This window comes from Dromiciops gliroides, chromosome 5 (genome assembly GCF_019393635.1).
Source record: "Dromiciops gliroides isolate mDroGli1 chromosome 5, mDroGli1.pri, whole genome shotgun sequence".
Taxonomy (NCBI): Eukaryota; Metazoa; Chordata; class Mammalia; order Microbiotheria; family Microbiotheriidae; genus Dromiciops; species Dromiciops gliroides.
In genome coordinates this window covers 32,304,002-32,331,029 of record NC_057865.1, presented here as the reverse complement: position 1 = coordinate 32,331,029, position 27,028 = coordinate 32,304,002, and the positions used below count along the sequence as shown (strand labels likewise).

At 35.9% G+C, this 27,028-nt stretch overlaps 1 protein-coding gene across 5 annotated transcripts in view; it reads right to left on the bottom strand.

Moving 5' to 3' along the window:
- Positions 1-27,028, bottom strand: part of ZNF385D (zinc finger protein 385D) — a 1,003,837-nt gene that overhangs the window by 124,886 nt on the left and 851,923 nt on the right. For all 5 annotated transcript variants that reach the window (XM_043968167.1, XM_043968168.1, XM_043968169.1 and 2 more), the window contains one exon: positions 23,054-23,164. In XM_043968167.1, the coding sequence (XP_043824102.1) occupies positions 23,054-23,164 (111 nt within the window). The remainder of the gene's footprint in view (positions 1-23,053; positions 23,165-27,028) is intronic.

Below are 27,028 nucleotides of genomic sequence, written 5' to 3'. Positions count from 1 at the left end.
TGCACAAATATGATTAGCTTTTGCAAATTACTCTTTATTCTGTTACTGGTAAGTAATTTTTATATTATTACAGTATAAACAGATGCTATTTTCCACTACATATTCAGCAATAATGAGCTAATTTAATGTGTTAAAACAACAAAATAACTTCAAGAATGAGCTGCCAGCTCTAAGGCTTCAAGATACATGACAACCTATGCTAAAATGACCACCATGTTTAAGGAATTTTCCCCAAAGCTCCTTGCTAATTTGGGAGCATTCTGGCTCCACCTCAGTGGGGAGACTGATTAGCAAATGAATATTTAACCCATGATAGCCCTATATATGTCTAGATTAGGATATGATATACAATTCATTCCAAAAGCCCCATTCAACTCATTGTTTCCCACAATGGCAAGCCACTATGCTTGACATTTCTATGAATAGAATCATTCCTTTTGGTTGAGAGCAATATCAACAGGAAGATCCTATTTTAAAAATAGGTATACAGAAAGACAGGGAGAAAGATACAGAAAGATACAGTGATAAACATACAGATAGCATTGGAGGGAGAAGGCATGAGAAAAGATTTGTTCAGTCATTTTTTCAGTCATGACTGACTTTTCATAACCCCATTTTGGGTTTTCTTAGCAAAGATACTAGAATGGTTTGTCATTTCCTACTCCAGTTTATTTTATAGATAAGTAAACTGAGACAAAGAGGGTTAAGTAACTTAGCCATAAGGGGATTATATATGTCAAGATTCTGAGCTCATAGTAGGAACTTAAATGTTTACTGAATGGCATTCAAAGACTTTCTATTGGCTCTAGTCTACCTTTTTAGCCTGAGTTCACCCAATTTTCCTACCCATACTCCTCAATATCAACATACTCTACCCCTCATTATTCCCCAATATGGGTTGCATCTTCCCACCATCACCCATTGACACTTCTTGTTCTCTATGACTTGAACTTTTTTTCTCATTAATCCTGGCTGGGGAGTGCCCTCCTTCATGAAAATTTTGTTGATTCCCTGGAGTGAAATGTGATTGATCTCTTATTGTATGCATCATATTCTTATTTGCATAATGTTTTTGTATGTCCTGATATGTCTTGCTCTTGACATCCATCATAGGATCATGGAATCTAGATCTGAAAGGAACTTTAGGAATAGCATTATTCCATTGACAACAAAACTAAGGCGCAGAGAAGATATGTAACTTGCCCAAGGTCTCACAAGCGACAGAACATGATTTGAAATCAGGACCTCTGATTCTACATCTATATATTTTAGACTTTACCTCCTCTTAAAAGCAGGGACTATGACATTTTTCATCTTTGTATCTCTAGCAACTAGATCAGTGCCTCACATATAGCAGGTACATAATAAATATTTTTGGAATTAAAATTGAATTGATTTCAATGCTACATTTTCTCTGTTAGTTATTTGTAAGCTATCTTTACATATCATCAGCTATAGTGTGTGTGCTCAGAAAAACAATTATAAACTCTCCCACAGTCTATATACAAAACACCTTTTCATTATTTAGCAGTAAGCTACTGTTTCTATACATTAGTATAATGACTCAACTATATTTCAAAAAAAGCAAGAAAAGAAAGTAAGGAAAATATAATTCAATTTGAATTCAGAATTGATCAGTTCTCTCTCTGGAGGTAGATAGCATTTTTTTTTTTCATTACTAGTCCTTTGGAATTATCTTGGATCATTGCATTGATCAGAGTAGCCAAGTCTGACAGAGTTGATCATCATTACAATATTGCTGTTACTGTGCACAGTAACCTTCTGCTTTTCACTTCACTTTGCATCAGTTCATATAGTCCTTGCTATATTTTCTTTTTTCCCCTGAAACAATCCTCTCTCATTATTTCATAAAGTCCAGTAGTTCTCTTTGGCAAGGTATTCAAGATTTTGGGGCAGAGTTTCTGGGTTTCAACCCAATTCTGTTATTTACTACCTATGTAATGTTGGGCCCCAATTTCCTCATCTTTTTGCGGGGGAAGGGGCAATGAGGGTTAAGTGACTTGCTCGGGGTCACAAAGCTAGTAAGTGTCAAGTGTCTGAGGTTGGATTTGAACTCAGGTCCTCCTGAATCCAAGGCTGGTGCTTTATCCCCTGTGCCACCTAGCTGCTCCAGTCCAGTAGTTCTCCGTCACAACTTTAGCAAAGTGATGAGCATTCTGAAGCTGCTGCTGCCACATGTGTATTGTTGGGACAGTTCTTCACCCTGGGGCCACAGATCTAGCTTGCTGACCTCCTAAGTTTTCTTATGTTGCAAAAGAAAGCTCACACTGTCTGTTTGTTGGCTCTGCTATTCCAAAATTTGAGTCAAGAAGTTATTTTAAGGTTGTTTGGAGGGGAACATTAAAAGATTTCAGTGGGGTTGCTGCCTCTACTCTGTCATCTTCAATGGAGCAGGTTTCTATCTCTTTTCTAAAATATCTCTATCCTAACCCTTTCCCATAACCTTATCTCCCAAGAAACAGAGAAAAAGAGAGGAGCTACCACAAGTAGCTAAGCCTTAAAAAATAGGATAATAGTACAAAAAGCAAAGCAAAGCAGAGATGCTGATATCCTAGGGTTTAGAGCTTCAATGAATGTTAGTGATCATGAGATCATGAGATGTAGTGTAGCACAGTAAAAAAATCATGGGATTTGGAGTCAGAGGGCCTTGGTTCAGATTGTACTGCTTCAGTTGCTAACAAACAATGCAACATTGGTACATCATTTATTTTCTCCAGAACTCAGTTTTCTTAACTGTAATATGAGTGACTGACTAGTTAGCTTCTAAGGTAGCTTCCAACTCTAAGTCTATGATTCAATTACCTACTCCAGCCATACCACCACAACTTCTTCATTTTAGTTTCAGAAACCAAGGGATGAGAAAAAATGAAGTCATTTGTTCAAGGTCACATTGGAATTAAATAGCAGCCAATATTTGAACCATTTTTTTCTGATTCTAAATCAACGGCTCTTGCTATTATACCACCTGAAAGCTGGGTGTTTAAGTTCAAATAACAGATTTAATAGTATCTTTGTTAGAAACATTAGCAAATGCAGTATCTCCCCTCTTCCCACATACCACTCAAGAAGGTATTTTTACAAAAAAAAAAAAAAACAACTCTAATCCATCAAAGATGCTCTAGATCTTATTAATTTTCTAAGAAACTAATTCTTTTCCTAGTTATCATTTGTGGTACCTACTTTTTACCCAATTTATCCATGCATCCAGTTCCCAGAGGCAGTCAAAATATAACACAGACATAACATCTCACATTTGGAGATTGAGAGTTGGAAAATTAATAAGTCCTACCTCTGACAAACTCTATCTGTTTTTATTGTCCCTTACTCTATCCCAGATCACAATTATATGTTGCTATAAGGTTTGTAAAGCACTTGACACATATGATCTTATCTGATCCTCTCATTTACATTGTGAAGTAAATGCTATTATGAAGTCCTTTTTACAGATTAAGTACCTGAGTCTCAAAGAAGTTAAATAACTTGGCCATGGTCATACGGTTAGTAAGCATCAGGGGCAGGATTCAAATTCAGGTTTTCTGAACTTTAACTCTACAATAATATTCATTATACAACATCATCTCTTGTGTTTGAGACATTCATACATTTGGCATTCAATGAGGAATTTGACCTTGGAATATGTTCTCAATTCTTCATCAAACCCCAGTTTTATCTTCAAGTCACTTCACAGTGGTATTGGGTTGCACTCCAATTGAATAGCCCCAGAATTCTGATATTAACCCCAAAGAGTGGGGCAAGACCCTTGCTTCCTCTACATTAAATCAAATATTTCAGTTTTGAAAATTCTCTAAGATCACTACATGCTATGTTTCAAAGTTAAATACTTTTTTTTCATACTTTCTAAAAAATCTATAGTTGCCCATGGGTTTTCTGCTTGTTTCTAAGCCTTCGTATCAGATCAGACATGACACAGGTGACCTAGAAGGATTTATTTTTTAATTTTTTGCCTTCTAAGAGATGTTTTTGAAAGTGGAACAACAATAATACAAAATGGCATTGTGGTTCTTTGAACATCACTTTTTTTTAAAAATCTATAGATCTCAAATACTTCTGCAAACACCCACTGATCTTTACTATACTCACTGGAAGTTGATAGTTCATGAAGTTTTTTTGTTTTGTTTTGGTTTTGGTTTTTAATAGCATTATAGAAGAACTTGGTAACATATCTAGGAGATTTTGGTTCCAGGTATCTGTTCTAGCTATTAGAAATAGCCATTCTCTAGCAAGTTAGAAACAGAAATAAGAAATTAGGGAATAGTTCATTTGCGTAGGAATTCCATGATTTTCTATTGTCCATAATTTTTATAAATAAAAAAAGACAAACACAAGTATATATGGAATCTGTCATAATGCTTTCAAAGTTATCTTACTTGTAATTTTGTCTTCCTTCCAAACTTTCTTCTGTTGTCATGTACATTAAAAGAGAAAGTTTCTTTCTTTTTTGGAGGGGGAAGGGAAGGGAGCACAATACCATCTCTAGTTCTCTTTATCTCACCCACTTTGAAATATTCCATCTCCAATAGAAGAAAAGAAAGCACAATCCTTAACATAATCATCATTAAGCAATGAAAAGTCATACATTTGCCTTAGCCAAATTAATAAATAAAAAAAGAATAAATAAATAAATAAATACTCCTGCTACACCAGTAGTGAATCGCATTTCTGTCAAGTGAAGGTAACATACTTCATTATCAGTTATATGGAAAGTCAATAACTTTTCTTTATCATCTTTAGTCTTCTACTATATTCTTAGAGAGCTGCCTAGAATACCTAGACATTAAGTGACTTGTCCCAAATTTCATAGCTAGTACATATCAGTCACGGAGGGAAAACAAACAAACAAACAAACCAAAAAACCCTTTTCTGTACCAAACAGCATATTCTCTGCTTTTAGTTATTAATTTATATTTCCTGAGCCCCAGTATTCTCTGCACTGAGATTTATGGCCCTAGGAACATTTTTCTAGACCCTCTCCAGAAGACAAAATAGCATAAAGAAACACCCACAAATAAAATCTGCCCCTTCCATAGTATTTTAAGACACCCATAGGCATGGTATATACTGTGTGACTCATGAGGCCTTTAAACCTTTAATGAACAAAACCCTACACCCAGCCAAAGGGCTTGAGGCTGCCTCGCCACGTCACGGGAGTTCTGTTCTGTGATAAGGAACACATTGGGTTACTTAAGAATGATTGACTCAGGACATAGATCTGTGTATTAGAATGGGAAAGCCCAAAAAGATGAAACCAGGGTCAGATGTGCTCTTTCTGTAGACTATTGAAAAATGGGAGCCTAAATAGGTGAACTTCTTAAAGAAAGAAAAGGCGGGACCTCTTAGGTTTCTAGACATTGATTTAAATTCCGCTATCTTACAGGGAAAGCTTTGAAAGTGACATCACCTACATAGTTTGTTTCTGCAAACATGTTCCAGCTGTACCTGGTGTTCCCAGAACTATTAAAGAGTTGCAATATTCAATTATCCATGTTTATAAAGTCTGCTTTATGAAACAATCAGGGAACCTCTGAAACTCTAGAGTTCCCAACCCTCCCCCGCTTCACTCTTTGATATACATTGAATCTATGAAAGCTAAATTTTATGATCAGCTTAATAAAAAGGTTGATAAAGATAAATTGACTTAAAAATAATTGTTATTACAACATAGATTACATTAGAATTATGAATTAGCTACTTTAGATGGCCAGTCATTTAATGAGCCTTTTTAATAAGCTCTTACTATATGCCATGTCTACATGGTCTACACACCAGCAGTTCATAAACTTTTCTGTATCAAGGACCCCCTGAGCAATTAGATGAAGTCTATGGAACACTTCTTAGAATAATAAAATTCATAAAATAAAATATATTGGATTGAAAAGTAGTTAAATTATATTGAAATATAGTTATAAAATATATTTTAAAACATATTCAGAGTTCAAAGGTTAGGTCCCTTCTCTATAAAATGTCCTTATTCCTCTGCATAGGGAACTAAGTGTTGTAGAGCTTTTTCTGATTTCTTGCCCTAAACCTGGATATGTGAATGATTATCATTGATTAAGAAGTGAATCCTCAAATTCCAGTAATAAATATGATTACAAGAGAGAAAGGAACATTGATAATACTAAATGATGTCTAGACATATTCCCTTGTCTAGGACAGGAATGACAGGAGCTAAGAAATAGACATGAGCTTGCTTTTATGAATTTTTATTGGAATTTCAAGTATTTTTGATTGGCAAGCATACGAACATATTATATATACACACATACATATATATGTTTACATACTTTTATATGGTGGTAAAGGATATTTATATATACATATCTACTTATTTATATCTATCTATTTATCTATCTAGGGGGAGAGAGAGAGAGAGGTCTAGCTCTCTCTCTCTATCCTTTCTCTCACTATAACCTTTCCCTCACCTACAACCTTTTTTTTTTTTTTGTCTATAACCTCTATAACATTTCCTTCACTGGGTGAATGAAAATTTAAAGAAAATAAAACACCTGTAGAAGTATTCATATTCAATCACAACAAATGCCATATGGGCTATATATAAAATAAAAATCTGTCATCCTGTATATTTAGTGCTCCCATCACCTAGCACTCTTCATCTTGTGGGTGGTCCTGTAGAATCATTGTTGATTTTTATATTTATCAGCATTTTTAAGCCATTTTAAACTATCCATTTTAATAATGTTGCTATCAACATAGATATAGATATACTTGTTTCTCAGAAACCACCCCTTTCATCATTCCTTCTGGCACAATAATATTCTATTGCAATCCTATTAACACCTCTTGATCAGTCATTTCCAAATTGATGGGCATGATCTTATATTTTCAGTTCTTATGGGTCTCAGATCTGAAACTTTCCTACCCTCTATAAAGATGACAAAAAATCAATTTAACATTTAACATGGAGAAAAAAAGCCCGATGTTTTTAGTCTTTCTTGTGTGTTGCTGACCCAAGAGAAGAAGAAATGCCTCCTTTTTGTCTTTTTAAGGGTTTTTTGTATTTTCTTTTTCCAGTTACATGTAAAGATAATTTTCAACATTTATTTTATAAGATTTTGAGTTCCAAATTTTTCTTTCCTCCCCCTTCCCCAAGACAACAAGCAATCTGATATAGGTGTATGTATGTGCATGTGTATGTACACACATACATATATGTATGCATACTTATACACATACACAAAATATAAAACATATGTACACATATAAATACACAATATATACAACATACATACACACACACACACAAATATAACTAGAACCATAATTAGCAAAACTGGTTCCTGGAGAAAATAGATGGACAGGTGGCATTGAATTAACTTTTCTAGACAAATTTGGGAAATGGGGAGTAAAGGGGAGAAATACCTTAGGAAGAATTTTGAACTTACAACTTAAGCCAGTAGGGAGTTGAGGAAGAGATCCTGGAACATTTTAAAAATGCCACTGTTGAATGGAATAAGTTGGAGAGAGGCCTGAATAGAACTCACCCAGGGTATGACTAGAAAGTGACTCAATCTGGCAGTTTGCTAAATTAATTATTCTCTATAACTCATACGTAAATTCAGTTTTCCTTATCTGCTCAAGGTACAAATACTGGTAGTAAGTACCTTTACAATGTCAGCACCCTGAGTCATTGTCCCAATTGCTTTGCCTTAGTTATGGCTCTGCTTCTACTTCTCTGTTTGATGAACACAGAGACACAACAGCTGGGCTGTGGAAATATCTTCTTCTTTTCTGACATTCCATAACAAATTTTATGGTCATTGCTGGCAGACTAACAAATTCAAGCTCTTAATTCACAGCCAAGTTAACTTATAGCATCTGGTAAGAAAAAAAAATCAGAATGCAAATCTGGTCCTAATCTACATGAATTTAGGACTGTAGAAAAAGATTAAGTTTGAAACTGTGGAAGTAAAATGTTTTGGGAAAGCTGTGGTATATATTTTTAATGTGGGTTTCTGGGACAACAGTTCAAGAGGAATTCCATCGAACCTGGTGGCCCTGAGATTTCTCACTTCTCCAGTTTTGAGGCTACCCGTGGATTTCAGGTCCCACATTTCCCATAATAGCAAGTCACTCCTCCATCTCTATGATACATGCAGTTGGTTGATTTCCATACTAGGGGAGAACACTCAAAAATTTACCCCAGGGTTTGAAATTTAAAGGCAACAGACAGCAACCTACCCCCACAATGGCAAAGAGACTGTCATTCTAGGTCACTTTCTCCCACCAATTTCTGTTGATGGTATCATACCAGCATGCCCAGTCACCTAGTACTTGCTCTAAGAGCAGATATTGCTAACTGAAACTATGATATTAGTTCACCTATGGCCATGTACTGAACATCTAAAGTTTCAGACCAATTGTCTCCTTTTCATCCTACAGTGAGTCTCTTCCAATTCCTAAACTGTGATAGGTTTAGCAGTTGTCAACAATACAATGATCCAAGGCAATTCCAAGGGACTCACGATGCAAAATGTTCTCCCCATCCAGAAAAAGAACCGTGGAATCAGAATGAAGATTGAACCATACTATTTTCACTTTTTTCTTTCTTGAGGTTTTTCCCTTTTTTTCTGATTCTTCTTTCACAATGTGACCAATGTGGAAATAGGTTTATTGCTATTGTACATACATAACCTATATCTGATTGCTTGCCATCTTGAGGAGGGGGGAGGAAAAGGAAAGAGGGAGAAAAAGTGGAGTTCAAAATCTTATAAAAATGTATGTTAAAAGTACCTTTGCATGTAACTGGGGAAAATAAAATGTTAAGATTGAAAAAAAATTTTAATGTATTTTTTTCTGAAAAAAATTCCCCACATAATGAGACTCCAGATAAAAAGCTATAATGTAGTTGGTGCTGCACAGAGCAAGAAACACTCCCCTGCACCCCCAACGCACACGCACATTCTCTCTCTCTCTCTCTCAAAAGGACAATTAGATGTGACCTGCTATCACTCTTTGTCTAGCTCCATTTGGGATGAGTTTTCTTTGTTATGGCATTTGTTAGCCTTCTCATCAATTTATGACCAAGTTGTTGACTTTGTTTCTAATTCAGACAGTACTTCGTGCCATTGTGACCTTCATTTTCATGACCCATCTTCCTATTTCTCAACTGTGGCCTGATTTGCTCAAGATCTAACCTCTCAGTCTTCCTATTGGCTTTGCAGCAGAAACCCTTTGTATGTGTTTTCTCCTCCTATTAGAATGTTAGCTTTGGGAGAGCAAAGAATACCTTGTATTTTCTGTTTGGCTCTCTAGGGTTTTGCACTTAGTAAATGATTTAAAAATGTTTCAATATAGTACTTCTGAAGTTGGTATGCAAAGACCATCAAAGTAATTTTGGAGAGATTTCAAAGATTCATGACTATTTTATATAGAGACAGAGACAGAAAGAGATAGAGATAGAAATAGATAATGGCATTTCAACCTGAGTTCCCTTGTAATTCTCTGTATTTTATCTTATATATATTTAAAGGATTATTCTAGGACAAGGTCTTTAGGCTTCAACAGACTACCAAAGGAATTCAAGGCACAAAAGGAAATGAATAATTTCTGTTTTAACATAAACATTTTCATGTAAGTCTGATGTCCCAACTTGAGCATTTTTATCTTCTCTTGATCTTTCTGTATATCTTAATATAAAGGCACACAGAAAAAATCTATCCATATACATGTATGAATTATATATATAAATATGTGTGTGTTTATATACATAAATATAACACATCTATTGATTTTGTTAAAAGTAAAAATGTAATTTCATCTTTATATGTTTATTGGGTTATTACTGGATGCTTGAAAGAATCCATAGATCCCCAGCACTTACCAAAGTGCTTGATACATAGTAAGTGCTTGATGAAGGATGGATGGATGTATGGATGCATGGATGGGTAGATAGATGAATGGATGGAGGGATATATAGATGATTTAGCTATGCTATAGCTATGCAAGGATTTTGTCAGGCTTTCCCAACAGGCCTGAAGATAGGGGGAATGACTCAGAAGGTACAATCAAGGATAAAACCTTTGTTCCCTTTGTAAGACAGATGGATGCCAGCTGAGGCTTTTTGATGTTCCTGCACCCAGACCTCTGGCACATCAGAAGTCAGGCCTGGAAAGGAAAATATGCTCCCACCCCCAAAGCCAAGGGAGCACTCAAAACCAAGAGGAAACACACAGGGTTATAAATTTAGATTTACCAAAGACCTCAAAGGCTTTCAAGTCCAACCTTCCCTTCCCTACCCCCATCCTACCTAAGGATAAAGAAACTGAAGTATAGAAAAATTAAGCTTAAAAACCAGTAATGACCAAAGGAGGAATTCGAACACAAGTCTTCTTGATTCCAAGTCCATGACCTTTTCCCACTATATCCTGCTCCCTTTAGGATGCACAGAGAAAAAAGGGAAAGATCACTAAGAACACCTGAATCCTATACTCATACTGCAAAACTTTGACAAGATTCTACTAATAATTTTACATTCTTCAAGCAGTAGCACACTGTAGATGGTTTATCTCTTTCTCTGAATAACATACATTAGAAGAATCCCTCCTATATTTATGTGTCTTCTAGGACATGGAACAGAAAGGAAGGAAAAGGGAGAGGAGGGGAGAGGAGGCCTAATTTCTTGAAGCATGGTTGCTAACACTTAGTACCTCAACTCCCATTCTCAAAATATGGTAAAAGTTGATTCATGATGCCTGTTTTATTTTTCTATAATGGATATATTTATAAAATCTAATTTTTAATGAAGATCAGATAAAAAATTTATCTCATGGAATACTTGTATTTTTAGTTTTATCAAAATTGTCTTTTAAAATCTTTTAAACTTTTACAAACACATTCAATTGTAAGCTCTCTGAATCTGAGAATATGGTTGCTACTATTTAGGCAGGTTTTTAAATAGTATTCCTATATGTTTAAGCTGTAAAAGGAAAACAACCCAACCGATTACATGGTTTTCTTAAAAAAAAATACTACGATAAAGTTAGTAAGTCTGCTTCTGATTTTATCAACAAGTGCCCATCTGTGAGGTGGATATATTTATTTCCAAGAGTATAGAAAGCAGGCAATGAAAATTGAATTTCTCCCACTCTTTTTTTCCTTCAGACATTTCAATAAAAATAGAACACAAAATGAGATAAATGACGTTCTTGAGAGTGATGATGGCTGGTTTGTAAGAAGGTATTCAGTAGCTTAATGCTCTTCATAGATTGACCTGGCACAGGCGGTAGCAGACATCTCAGTCTAAATGCTATCCAACCCTGGTGCCACATGAATCCTTCTGGGTCTCATCTGAATATTTTCTTCTGTATCCCTCAATTTTTATATGGTCTCAAGATTCTCCCTTTAAAGTTTAGGTTATAATTAAATGTGTTCTAGATCACTGGGTCATAGATTTAGAGCTGTGGGGGAGGTCATTACCATTTTATAGAGTAGAAAACTGAGACTCAAGTTAAAAAGATTTGCCCAGGGACACAAAGCTACTAGGTCTCAGTGGGAAGATTTGAACCCACATCCTTCCTTGTTTCAAGTTCAGTACTGTAACCATAATGCAATATTACTAACCCATCAAATTGGAAAGGTGATGGAAATTCCTATAAGCTCAGGTATCTGTATGTGTAAACTACATACCTGGCTTGCTGATTCTTAAAGTCCTTCATTAAATCAACTTCCACAGCCACCTTTTAAAGACATAGTTTATAAGGAGAAAAAAAAGCATATTGTGGGTTAAGTTGCGAATCAGTGGCATATTCCTAGTGGCACTGTTTCACTAAAATGTCAGTACTAAGGAAAGGTAAAAATTATATTCTCATATTAGGCAAGATTCTCATTTAAGTGCTAATAGGGGGTGACAAATATATAGACATAAATAAGAATAATAGGTGTATAAAAATAAGAATTACATAAGATCATATTAATTAACACTCTACTATAACAACACATATATGTATGCTATATATGAACATATATATATATATATATAAACATATATATACATAGAGATTGGTATGTATAAAGGGGAAGAGGTACGAAAATGGCAAAGGGAAAAGGGAAGAAGATAGGATAAATCAAAGTATGCTCAAATCCAGCACATAGACATTAGATTGAGAAAGATCAAACATAAGGGAACCAGTTGAAGATATCTAATATTCTGTTTACCATGCATATTATTTTTTTAACTGTAATTAACAATTATATTTTAGTTTGGGGATCCAATTTTTAACCCTCCTTCCCTCCCTCCCTTCCCCCTTTCTGAGGTAGCAAGCAATCAGATATGGGTTATACATGTATGATTATGTCTGTTGTATATGATGGTCATGGAATATTATTGTGCTATAAGAAATGAGAAGCAGGATGACTTCAGAAAGGCCTGGAAAGACACGTGTGAACCAATGTATAGTGAAGTGAGCAGAACCAAGAGAACATTGTGCACAGAGACAGCATATTATTTTTTTGAAAACAAAATCCCAGTGACTGCTTAGGAGTTTTAAATATGGCTATATCTAATGCTTGTCCATTAATGAATATCATTTTTGCAGGTATTATGTCATAATGTAGATTAAAGTAAGAGCTAATCATGCCTAAATGCCCACAGCTAACGGAGGCATAACCCTTTCTTGTTTGCCCATTTCACTCTAAAGAAAGTAACACGTTATTGTCCTAAAAAAGGCTGATGAGAAGAAAATCACCTTCTGGTAATGAAGCCTTTTATACAAAATTCTTGTTTCTAATCAAATTATTATTCAGTTCTCTTATTTTCTATTTGAATTCCATTTATAGTGTGTTCTACAGTCTTTAAAATTTAGAACCCTTTAAATTGTCCTCCTCAATTCTCTGTGGTCATTAAAACACACACACACACACACACAAATAGATGAGAAAAATGGGCTAGCTGGCTTGGTGAGAGAGTAGACTTCCTAAAGGGTGTGTTTGGATAAGAACTTTAGGAAATCAAGGATTTTTTTTCTTTTTAAAGACAGAGCCATGGCAAAATCAGCTGCACTGAGAATAACTAATAAGAAAAAGGAAACAGAGTTAGCTTAAAGAAACAAGGGCATTTTCACCTTTTATGAATCACTGGGACAAGGGAGAAATAATAAGGTTATCATGTGGTGGACTCCAAGTGATGACAACACCATTCACATGATGTCCAAACAATAATTGATGTCGTAGAGCAAGGTTCTATGGACTCTATGTGTTTGTATATAAACGTATGTATACACATACACGTATGCAAATACATTATGCATTTCAATATCATAATTTTCTTTGTGATCTGAAGTATTTTATTTTGTGTTATATATAAAAATGTATGCATTATATGCATATATATATATAAAATTTTGAGAAAGGAGTCCATTGGCTTTAATCCCTCTTTGTGTCTGTCTGTGTCTGTCTTTCTGTCTCTTTCTCTCTCTCTCTCTCTCTCTGTCTCACACACACACACACACACACACACACTAATAACAGCTCCTGTTTTAGAATTGTCAATGTCAATGAGAGGCTAAATAATTTACCCAGAGTCTCACAATTTAAATGCAGCAGAGGCAAAATTGAAACCATGTCCTCTTAGATCTAAAGCAGGTCCTCTGTCCAGTATGCTAAGCTACTTCAGTGCAATAATTCACAGGAATAACAGATTGCTTTTGAAAAAAAAAAACACTAAAGAATTGCTTATTTTTATAAGTTAAGTATGTAGAAAGATTCTTAAAACAAAATGCACATTAAAGATAAATACTTTCCAGCCCAAGCTTAAAAATCTAAGAAAACCAATAAAAATGGACAAAATTTGTCTTGCAAACATTCTATGAACACTTATGCTAAAATCTCTCCTTCTAACATATTGAATATTCATTTAATTTGGAACTCATGCAATTTTAATTTCTTGAGTAACTACAATGAGGTGAAAGAAGTTCACTGTTGATTTTTAAATACTTAAAAAAGGAAGCATGTGGGGAAAAACAGGCAACATGGAAATATAGACAGATAATATATTATATATACATATATATGTATGTATATATAATATTATATATACATATATGTATATGTATATATGTGTGTGTATATGTATATATGTGTGTGTGTATATATATATATATATATATATATATATATATATATATCAGAGGAGTCTTCCCTTTATCCCCCCAAAAAACAAAAGGAAACAAAGTGACTTTTGGAAGGCCATTCTAAAAAGATCATTTCACAAAAAGGAACAAAGTCAAAAAAAAAAAAGTGACAATTCAGTGAGCCACAAATGCAAATGAAAGAACTGTGACAAAAGCCTTGGAGGCAAATGTTCCTTTCTAAGGGGGGATGGTTTTCGTTGGCCTCCAGGTGTAATATTGTGTGCACTGATGAGCTGATCAACAGAACAGAACTTCTACCCAGCTGTAATCAAGAGTGATTGATGGTTGGGACAAAAAAAGTTGATTATCATGACAAGTTCACTGATGTGGAGAAAATAAGCAATGCTCTGGAAATGGATAAAACCTGTTCAGAGACTGCCTTCTAAAAGCATATTTATAAGGAAACTTAAAAAAAAAAAAAAGGGTTAACTTCCTACTGAGAGACCTGATATAGGGATAGAGAGGCTAAGGGTAAATTTCCTTGGCTTTAATCTCTACAGATAGAAAGAATCAGCTCATTTATATCTTAAAATGCAAAACATGCAGATTATGTTACAAAATAGATGCACTCAAATTTAAGTTTTCAATTGCCCAATTTAGGTCCACTATATGTGCCTATGTTCCGTGATACCTACAACTAAAACTCTCATATATTAATACATAAAACTTGGGGTGAACATTCTGCCACTTGTCATTTTCCATTCACTTGTGATGAGGGCTGGCTTCTCTCTGCTTACTGTAACTTGACTTATACCCATTTCAATTTAAAGCAAAATCCAAATTTGGACAGAGACAACATACCCCACAGGCACTTTCTCAGTCTGCATTTGGCATGTCAAATAAGGTTCCAAGAATCTGCAAGGTGAATTTGGGCTCAATGATTTGATCCAATGATTCTCCGACAGTGGTCACACAGTGTAAACAACACTAAAATATCACAAAAATGAACCAATTGACTGGAGGGGTCATTCGTGCCTCAAGAGTATTAATTTTCAACACCAAAAATATAATACTAATTTTATAAGTCAGGAAATTCTTCCTAATGAATAGAGCTATCCAAGAATAGATAGGCTGCCTTGAGAGTTTATGAATTCCCTCTCCTTGGAAGTGTTAAAACTGATGATGGATGACATTTTTTTTCTGGTATATAATAGCGATGATGCCTTTTATGCATATGTTACACTAGATGACTCCTGGGGCCCCTTCTAACTCTCAAATTCTATGATGCTGATCTAACTTTAATATTAGTTGTATTTAATTGCAGTAGTGGAACTGTTACTTGTAATACTTTAATTTTATTTATTTATTTGGCTCCTTTATTATTATCATAAATCATTAAACAGATTGCTGGGATTGGGATTCAAGGGGATTACATTCTATTGCTGTCTCTTACTACCTATATTAACGTAAGTCACTTATTCTATCTGGGCCACACTTTCTTCTACTGTAGAATGAGAAGGTTATAGCCAGTGCCCTCTAAGATCCCTTATAGCCCTAAATCTATTGTGGATAGATGAAGTTGCCCATATGACCTCTGAACTTTCTTCTAGTTTTCAATCTACAGTCCTGTTTTCTAAATCCCCTTCCAACTCTCAATCCATATTGCCAGTTGTCATCAATGCATAATTGGTGTTATGATCTCACGGTCAAATTAAATATATTGATTCCTTCCCCTGATATGAACAAAGCTAGTCTTGACAGACTGGAATTTGGGGAAAATATCATCGATTGGGGATTGCCTGAACAAATTGTGGAATAAGAATATAATATATTATTGAGCTAGAAGAAATGATAACTAGGAAGGATAAAAAATATACACGTGAAAGGAGGAAGTATAGGAAGGAAACTGGCATTTATTGATTGCCTATATGCCAGGCATTGGGGTAAGCACTTTACAGATATCATGTAATTTGAATATTGATTAACATAAAGTTATATAAATGGAATCGAGAAACAAATACCCATAATAACTATAACAACGTGTGGGCAGTTAGGTGGCAATGGATAGAGAACTGGGATTGGAGTCAGAAAGATCTGATTTCAAATTCAACCTCTGATACTTACTTAGTGTGACCCTGGGCAAGTCACTTAATTGAGTTTGCCTCAGTTCCTCATTTAGAACATGAGCTAGAGAAGGAAATGGTAAACTACTTCAATACCTTTGCCAAGAAAAGCCCAGATGGGGTCACCAAGATAGGACTAAAACAACTGAATAATAACAACACATAATAATGACTAATGAAACCTCAATTGACATTGCTCCCTCTAAGCAACAACATACAAGTGGGGTTGGGGGGAGAGGGAGTAATTCCAGTCCCATATGACCCATTCTAAAGGGTCTGCACAGTTTTATGACAGTCTCCCAATTGCTGCTTAGCTGGAAGAACTGAGGACTCAAGAGATTATGACTGGCAGATGACAAAAAGTCCCTTAATTGTCTGCTAGGCCATCATCCAGTGAATGTACAATGGAGGTGAGCTATCCCACTGCAAAGACCGAGAGTCCTTTAGCGCTACTTGCTGAGATTTGGGTTGAGGCATGGAACCTGAATCATATTGCACCCAGTAGCATATTAGTGTGAGTACATGCCCTCCCTAGGTCTGCCTGTTCTTGAGATGAAGTGCTTCTCTATGGCTTTGCTTTTTCTTAAAGAGTTGACCTTGGGGCAGCTAGGTGGTGCAGTGGATAAAGCACTGGCCCTGGAGTCAGGAGTACCTGAGTCCAAATATGGCCTCAGACACTTAACACTTACGAGCTGTGTGACGCTGGGCAAGTCACTTAACCCCAATTGCCTCACTAAAAAAAAAAAAAAGTGTTTACCTTGTCAGATTCAAATGTATGTAAGGCTTTAGGTACAGCCACCACTCTGCCCCCCCCCCATATGATGTATAGCATCAATGCATAATAACATAGTGGTGGCAATGAAGTTCCACAAAGTGGCAGAGATGGATGGCAGAAAAACTGAGTGCTTTAGGGAGACTTGGCATCAGAAGGAAAGGATTGGTTTACCTGGTTTTGTTCATCTGCAGATTTTTAATAGGGTATTGTTCAAAGAGTATAAAGGAAGGTAAGACAGAAAAATGGATAAAAAACAGTCTTGCAAACTACATTATATCCCAGGGAAGCTTGAATATTAGCCTTCCAATCTGATGCCCTAGTCATTATAAGGTAAGCTGGTAAAGCCTGCTTAATTTTTTTTCTGTTGTTGAACATTGCAGTTATTTTTGTAGTTACAATTGCATTCAGTATATGAATGAATGACCAATCCATTAATAAATTCATACTATACCTTAGATTGCCTCCTTTCCTACTCACCTCCTTTTTGGGTGACCTAATATAATGCTCCCAAGTTAGACAGTCTCCAAGATATTAGAGTGAGAGGCTTTAATGAGCCCATGAGTGTGAGAATGGAGAGGCCTACTTCACCCAAATTAAAGAGTAGGTTCTCCCAGCAATGAATCTAGTAATAACCATAATAGTTGAGGAGCAGTGGCTCCATATCAGAAATGTGAACAGAAAAAATAGCACAACAAAAAATCTGAACTGTGTGCAATACCAAGCTTGGTCTAATGATGGTAAGAGGAAACTCCCCCCACCCTCTGCTTTTATATAGGTGAGGGACTATGGTCACCAGATAGTACAGATAATATATAATATCAGAACTGCCTGCCATGTTGGTTAATTTTGATGAATGGGTATTGTCTTTTCCCTTTTTATTCTTTCGGAAGGGGAGGTAGTGAAGATATATTGGAAATAAAAGTGATGTAAAAAAAAGACATTAATAAGAAAAAAGACATTAATAATAATAAAACAAATCAATGAATGAACATCAGCAGCCAATGTCAAGTCTTCAGTGACAGTAATATAAAGATATCTTTCCATTTCAATACTCAACAATTTTTAGATAATGCCAGTGATTTGGGGATTTTTTTGATCTTAGTAACATCCAATGCTCTTTTGATATGTGTATATAATTATATAAAGAGAAAAAAGTAATTAAATTCAAATTAAAACAGTATCTCATGCAATTTCTTAAGAATTTTGAAGGTTTCAGCAAACAAACCACTCACAGCTCTGAAAATGGAAGTATTTTTCTTCAGCATCACCTTCCCTTGCCATGTAATGAGATCATTTGTGCACTTTGAATTCTTCCTACAGAAGTACCATATACATAGAAGTTTCATTTCTACCTTTTGAGAACATCCTAGAACTTAAATATTGCTATAGGATACAAGGCTTCTCAGACCTGAACACAAGATTATTTTTAGGCCTCAAGCTAATTCCTTGAAATCAAGTCACATCTAAGGACATTCTGATGTGTTACTGGGGGGGTGGGGAGTAACTGAGGGAAATAAATTCCCAGATGTATCCCTCCATTCCTGAGAAAGGTCCAGGCATTCCAAAACACTCATTGATGAAGTTGACACTTTTGACTGCATTTTCTGCCTCTATAACCATTTTACTGCCACAATAATTCACAATAATTTAGCCTTCTTAGAAGTTAGTGGTGAAAATTGACTTTAGAGTAGTTTACTTCTCTCCTCCTTTGGAGATCATATAAAACATTTTGTTGGCCAATTAATTCCTTGTGTTTGTATATTTCTGTATCCAGCCCAAGCTTTGTTCTTCTACCCTATAAATAATCTCTCTCCTGAGCCTCAATCCTACATCACCAACTGCTTCCTGGAAACCCTTTATTTGGAGGCAAATTTAGGGAAGAAAATGGTAAAGCCAAAATATCACCACCACCACAAAACTTCCTAACAGACAGACTACCCCAAAGCAGGATGGCCTGAATTGGGAGAGAGTAGATTTTTAGCCCCTGAAGACCTTCAAGCAATGCCTGAATGCATGTAATTTAGTGGGGGTTATTTTCAGTTATGATTTATCCTAGAAATCTGCAGGTCACCTAAAATACATTAATCTTCACACAATTCTATGTTCTCGTCTTTCCAACAATTTGATGTATAAACTGTTGAGAAACCACCCCTCCTAAACAAATCAGACTCTCAGGTAATTCCTCCTAACATAACTGATTTTCTATTTAGATTACAATATGTATTTCTTTACTTCTTTCCACTCGAAGAAAATCAATTTAGCCATCTAATAACCTGTAATTAATCATGGGAATTTTAGGATCCTTCTGTAGATTGTTAGCTTCTTGAGGGTAAGGATTGTTTATTTTATGCTTTTTTTTCTAGATCCGCGTGTGTGTGTGTGTGTGTGTGTGTATGGAGCTTAATAAAAATGTGTTAGGTTGCATTAAATGTGTTACCATCACCTCAGCCCCAATGTCAGAAGTTTTATTTTAAATAGCTTTTAAAGCAGGGGCAATGAACTATTTCCAGGTCATGGACCCCTTTTAACAGTCTGGTGAAGCCTAGGGATCCCTTCTCAGAACAATATTTTTAAATGTATAAAATAGATGTTTATCAAAAATTTTTAAAAATAATAAAAAATAACCCCCCCTCATTTAAGGGATGCATCTCTCTTAAAATAAACATTTTGCTATTTTCTGGCATAATTGTTTCTCTGTGCCCAACAGATTTTCCTTTGGACATTGAAATCTGTGGGAGTTTGGGCCAGCATTTTCTTCCATGACCCACAACACCAGATTTTATTTGCCAGGGATTACCTCCAAATCTCAAACTCAGGGCTAGAACAAGTACATTAGGAGTATTGTTGAACATGGTGCCTCTCTGCTAAACACATTGGGCAAGAGCTGGCTCTTCAAAGACATTTTTCATCATATTCCATCTCAGTGGGAAGTTCATGTCATCAGCAAAATCTGAAAAGCTTTGAACCCAGGGTAACTGATCAACAACACAAAGGAATCTCATCAGGGTTCACTGTTCTTTTCAGAGGCTTAATATTCATGCCAAATGACTGTTTTTGAAGAGGAAATGGCACTGGTGGCTCTCACTGATTGGCCAATAGTCGTTCCCAGCCCAAACCTCACTTGTTCATTGTTTGGGTTTTGGTGGCTCAGAGTGAGTGAAAATAGCATATGTTTCTATTCTGGCCAGAAACTCTGAAGGTCTTCCCCTCCCAGATTAATTCTTATGGGAAGTCAAACTAGGTCATCTTTTGTCTCAATCCTTACCTCGCCTTTAATCACTGAATGGGTGTTGTCTCAGACAAACTGAGACCTTGGAAAGACCTTAACTTAAACAAAACAAACAAAACAAAAACAAAAAACAAAGGTCTCCCACTGCATCTGAGACCATCACCAATTGTCTTGACCTAAGTCTTGCCATTGGACTCCAAATGACACTGGAGGAATTGAGGCTAATGATTTTGCAAAACCCTGAATCACTCAAATACAATTCACTTACAAGTCAAGACATCACCCTTCTGAAGTCATTGGTCATCTTAGAGAATGAAGGAAGAACACCACCAGTGGCACCAGCTGAGATAGTAAAGCCACGCAATTCTGACAGTCTTTAGACAGTAGCAAGAGGAACTTACATATGGAAAACAAGTTTCGTAGGGGGCTGAAAATTTCATTTAAAGGGAGAACCTCCCCCCTTCCCCACAAAGTTCCCAGTGACCCAGTACCTTAGAGAAAATCTCAGCCTTTTTTTTCTTTACAGATACACATTTTGAATAGTATGAATATGTGTATACAAAAGGCAACATTATATAGCATAAAGAACACTGGATTTGGAAACAGAAGACTGTGGCTAAAATCCTTATCAAAATTCAGCTGAGATACTGAGTTCAACTTTGTCACTATGGTTTACAGAAGATATTGATATGCTGGAGAGCTAACCAAAGAGGGCAATCTTGCATCCTAATACTTTTATTCACCTTAAAAATGCATTGATTTTCTCTTCCTGTGCAATCATCAACAGGTCATTAAACATAAAACAATCATAGTGGGAGAGCAACTAGTACCAACTCTATTTGTACCTGAACTTAAAAGAAGAGGAAGGGAGAAGAAGCAGGACAAAAAGTAGGAGGAGTGGGAGGGAAAGGAGAATGAAGGAATAAAAAGTAGGAAGTAAAGGCAGAAAAGGAGAAAGAAGGGAAAGGAGAGAGTGAGAAGGAGAATGGAAGCAACTGAACAGAAGAAACATAGGAAGGAGGGTGAGAAAAAAAGAATGGAAAGAGAAAGAAATAATTATGATCATATATATTTAATATATAGGAGGCTTGCTCCTCTTTTCCTAATTGGTCTTGGTATTTTATAGTTTACTACTTTTTTTTTTAATTTGTAGAAATTAAAAACCAACTAACTGTTCAATATCTCCAATAGACTGGTTCTTATTTACCTATTAAATATTCATTAAAGATTTTAGATCTATGACAGTTTTCACATAGAAAGATAGTCTTTGAGTTGGAAGGGATTATAGAATATATCCTGTCCAAATTCCTCATTCTTACAGTTGAGGGCACTAAGGCCTTGGGAACTTAACTGATTTGCTGTATGGTCCACTTAAAGAGCAGAATTTGAACCCAATTTCTCTGACTGTATAGCCAGTTGCCCTATGCTACATTGTGCTCTACTATATACCCAGTGTAACCAGAATATTTTGTTCCTCAAAATTCTTGATAATGGTCACAGTTTGTATGTGATCAACAAAGAGGGAATCTCCCCACATTTCATATTTTAAAATAGTAAAGCTGAACTTTCTAAAATTAGCTTTTCACCGAGAGATTACGCTAATGCACAAAGCGGAGGATGTTTTTGTTAGTTTGGTTGGTTGGTTTTTTTGTTTTTGTTTTTGTTTTAAGTTTCACACAAGTGAATTCTCACCGGACAGGGCTATAAAGAACCCGAAAACATGAAGGGCTAGACAGAGATATGCTCTAAGGCAGATGCAGCAGGAAGCCAAATCAGCCAATTGACAACATCAAAAATAGCAATAATAAAATCACTGATTTCTCCATGCAATGAAAAGACTGTTTTAAGAACAATTTGGTTCTACATGCCTATAGTCTCTTAATTCACCAGACAGGGAGGCAAGTTCTTTTCACTTCCTGCCTGGCTGCCTAGAGAGCAGAGCTTCCAAGACTCAAAAAGCAGCCTGGCCCAAAGGAAGAAAAATGTATTGATCCCAGCATCATCTTTATTCAGAATTAGCAACACTAGTGATATTCAGCCTCACACTCAAAACCACACAGGAATACTGTAGACAGAAAACATAGACAGAATTCTTGGCAGGTGTTGGTGGCATGAAGGATGCTCCTGCTGGGGTGGGAAGACCTGAAGCACTGCTATCAGTGAAATTCTCATAATATATTCAGACCCCTAGGGCTCCACTATGCAGTTCTCTGTGCCTCAAATTCTCTCAAGGAAATCTCATTCCTTAAAGTAATTTTTAAGCACCCTTTGCAACTATTCCAAGACAAGGGAAAGGTCTTAGGTTTTCCCAAATGATTAGTTAACAATAATTTGAGGCCCATATGGAAACATAAAATTGAGTGCATAAAGAGGGTAAAGGTAGAAAAGACAAAATATCATGAGTTGCACAATTTTGCCAAGGGTTAACTCTGCACAGATCAGAACTTGTCCACAGCCGAAGTCAGAGGGCCTCCAACGGGCCTCTGTAGCTGAGAATTTGCCTAGATGCCAAGTAGCCCTGGGGCATGTTTCATGTCTGTACCCACTACGTAATTGTGTTAAAGTACCACTAGGTTATGCATATAAAATATAGTACACGCTCTGTTTTTCCTTATCAAAAAATGAGCAGGCTTCCAAAGCAAAGGGCATACCATGGATTAATACATATTCAATACAATAACACTACACACTTTTTCATGCTTAGTTATAGGAGAAAGAATGCTTAAGGAAGCTCTATTCCTTTATGATTAGAAAAATATAATGGATTTTTATAGTGAATAGCCAATCATAAACTTACATCAGAATTAAATCTCAACTGGCAAATGTTGCATGATATGATTTGCTTTCTTCGATGAGGAAGAGGAACACCAAATGTATGATTTATTACAGCTTTCTGAATTGGGTCCATCTGTAACAAGAAAAAAAAATAGAAGTAAAGCTTGTCAGATCCTGTGGAATTCTTCCTCCTCCATTAAATAGGCAATTTGAACAACTCTAATCCACAGCTCACATATTTTTTTTAAAAGCTTTTTTTTTTTAATTTGTAGGGATTAGTTTTCTATTTCTCCAGCAAAATACGTCATGATAAACCCAGAGCTCAGGATGATAAGAAAATAACTAATGTCTATACCACATATTTCATACCAACCCATTTCTAATTCAGGGTTATTGATTATACTGTTTCATCACCATAAATAAGCAATTAGAACATCACAAGAACTTTTTTTTGATCAAATGCTAACATAACCAGTTATGTAGTTAATCTATATCTACATAGTAGACATTTTATTTTTTTAAATATTTGTACATGGAATTGGTCACCTCAGTTATTTCAAATATTACACCTTTATCAACCCTTTGATTTAATACTTGATCAGATATATCAGTTCTTTCATTTCCCTCACACATAGGGAAGCATGGTGAAATGAAAAGAACTCTGAATTTGTAGTTTACAGTAAGAAGTCAATGATAAAATGTGATTTTTTTTCCTGTTTTTTTTTTTTTTACCTGTGTGGCCAGGAGAAAAATTAATTTTATCACTCTAAACTTTGATGTTTTTCCATTCATATAATAAGGCACTTCAACAATATCGTCTATAAAGGTCCTTCAGTGGATAGAGTGCCAAGCCTGGAGTTAATAAGACTCATATTCCTGAGTTTAAATCTGGCCTCAGACCCTTACCATCTATCTGACCGTGGACAAGTCATTTAACCCTTTTTGCCTCAGTTTCCTCATCTATAAAATGAGCTTGAGAAGGAAAGGGCAAATGACTGAAGTATCTTTACCAAGAAAATCTGAAATGGGGTCATGAGGTCTTGTACATGACTTAAAAATGACTAACAACTGAAGAACAACAACTGGGTTTTAAAAAATAATTACTATTGCTATCAGTTTTGCCCATGGGCATATTATTATTTTATTAATATTATACAAGTAAAGGATTGACCACATATCTTCCTATGGCCTCAGGCCACATGATAGAGAAAGAAGGGAGAGACCTTCAGCATGCCAGTTAGCTTGAGCAGGAGAAGAACCCTGAAATACCTAGAAAACCTAAAAAAAACCCAAGAGAGAACTCTGGGCATCTTCTGAGGGTTTTTATCCTCTTTTAATGGAGGGGGGTCACTATACATTGATCAAAGCTAATTGGTTAGCATCATTCAATTCCACTGGTTGACATGATTTGTAGGTGTTCAACATTAAAATGAACTCTACAGATGACATCAGGGAAAAGTATGCAAGACCTTCACTCAAGTTACTTAAGGCAAAGTCCATTGTCTAGATGTGGTTTGATTCCATTAATCCTCCACAAAAGAATCTATCTCCACTTCTTTTGTCACAGTTCAAGTAGAACTGGACATTTTTTTTGGGGGGGGGAGGGGAGGAGCACTGAGAAATCAATCTCTGGGTCTCCCAAGAAATCCATTATTAGTAATTATTTTCTCACACAACAACAATCACAATGTCCATGGGACTAAGTTTTCTGTAAAAATATGGAATTAAAACCACATCATCTGTCAGGACCCCAATTCAACAGCTACACACATGTTTCTGCAATGCCCCTGAGGGTATAGGTTTATAATGTAGTTTACTAGGACTTCCAGGGTCAGAGCTAAGATGGTGGAGTACATAAACACTCAGCTAAGCTCTTCCAACATTCCCTTCAAATTCTGGAGTGGAAGACCCAACAAAAGTTCAGGCAGAGGTATTTTTCTAGCCCTAGCAACATAAGAGGTCAGAAAGATAGATATCTGACACACAGAAGGATGTTGGCATAGAGTCCATGTGAATGAAATACAATTGGTGACACCAAGTGGTGGTGACAGAAGCAGCAACGACTTCAAGAGTTTTCAAACCATAGACAATCGAAATCTTGGAAGCACTGAAAACTTCCAAAACTTTAGAACTAGCTCTGAAGATAGCAGCATGAAAAAACCTGAAACTTGGGACAGACACCTCCTCCCTCCTTCATGCCATAAATGGAGATGAACATTATCATACAATTCCAAATCAGGAAATAGGGTGGAAAATGAACAAACAATAACAACAAAAAGAAAACCTGACCATAAAAATTACTATGGTAACAGGGAAGATCAAGACACAAACTTAGAAGACAATGAAGTCAAAACAACTATAAGCAAATTCTTAAAGACAAATGTGAATTGGACACAAACCCAACAAGAATTTCTAGAAGAGTTTAAAAAGCAAGCCAATAGGACAGCTAGATGGCATAGTGGATAAAGTGCTGAGCCTAGATTCAGGAGGACCTGAGTTCAAATCCAACCTCAAACACTTGACACTTACACAGTGAAACTATACTAGTAGGGGATCTCAACTTTCCCTTCTCAGAATTAGAAAAAAGTCTAACCATAAAAAAAATAATAAAGAAGTCAAGGAAATGAATGCAATCTTAGAAAATGTAGATGGAGAGGAGCAGGAACTGATAGAAGAGAGAGCAGACTGGAGGAGGTAAAAATCAGAAGCAAAACACTTTTGAAAATGGACAGGGTTAAAGGAGAAAGAGTAGGAGAAAAAAGGAAAATAGGGTATAGGGCATAACTGTGAAAAAAAGTTTATATCAAGTTTCTCTGATAAAGACCTTATTTTTCAAATATATAGAGAATTAAATTAAGTTTATGGAAATAAGAGAGATTCCTCAATTGATAAATGGTCAAAGGATATGAATAGGCAGTTTTCAAATGAAATAATCATATAAAAGTGCTTTAAATCACTAATGATTAGAGAAATTCAAATTAAAACAACTCTGAGCTATTATCTTACACCTATCAAATTGGCTAATATGACGGAAAAGGAAAATGACAAATGTTGGAGAGGATGTGGGAAAATGAGACACTAACACACCACTGAAATTGTATACTAAATCAAACCTTATATAGAACAATTTGGAACTATGACCAGAGAACTGTAAGACCATGCATACCATTTCTCCTAACAATGCACCATCAATAGGTGTGTATATCAAAGATAGTTTTGTTTTGTTTTGTTTTTAGTGAGGCAATTAGGGTTAAGTGACTTGCCCAGGGTCACACAGCTAGTAAGTATTAAGTGTCTGAGGCCAGATTTAAACCCAGGTACTCCTGACTCCAGAGCCAGTGTTCTATCCATTGTGCCACCTAGCTGCCCCCAAAGATTGCTTTTTAAATGGAAAAGGGCTTATTTACAGTGGCTTGTTTAGTTTTGGTAAAGAATTAGAAATCAAGGAGATATGTATCAATTGGAGAATGGTTTGTAACGATTGGAATAACGCCACCTGCTGGATACTTACTGTAGAGGAGTTCTGCCCATGAAGGGAAGGTCTTTGAGGGCAAGACCAGGAGTCAGGAAGTGACGCGGGCTAGTGGGAGGAGGAAGGAAGAGACTGGCGCTCAGTCTCGGGCCTCTTTCCTCTGGACTCTGGCGGAGAAGGGAGCTAGAAATGTGCTCTCCCTTTAATAGATAGAAATCTAGGCCTTTTTCTCTCTCTTTACCAAATTCTTATTCTCCTTAATAAATGCTTAAAAGTCTAACTCTTGCTAAAGCTTATAATTTATTGGCGACCACTCATTAGATATTTTAGACAGTTTAGCTAGAATTTTAGCCCTTAACAGATGGCTGACCACGAAGAGGAAAGCTAACCCTCAGTCTTCTTCTGATCTGCTGGTTGGGTAAGAAATTTCCCCCACGCTCTCCCTTTAACTGCTAAGTACTGGCGTACTGGCTGTGTTTTCCTTTAAATTTTTTCAAATGGACCTTTTAAACTCCCTAATTACCC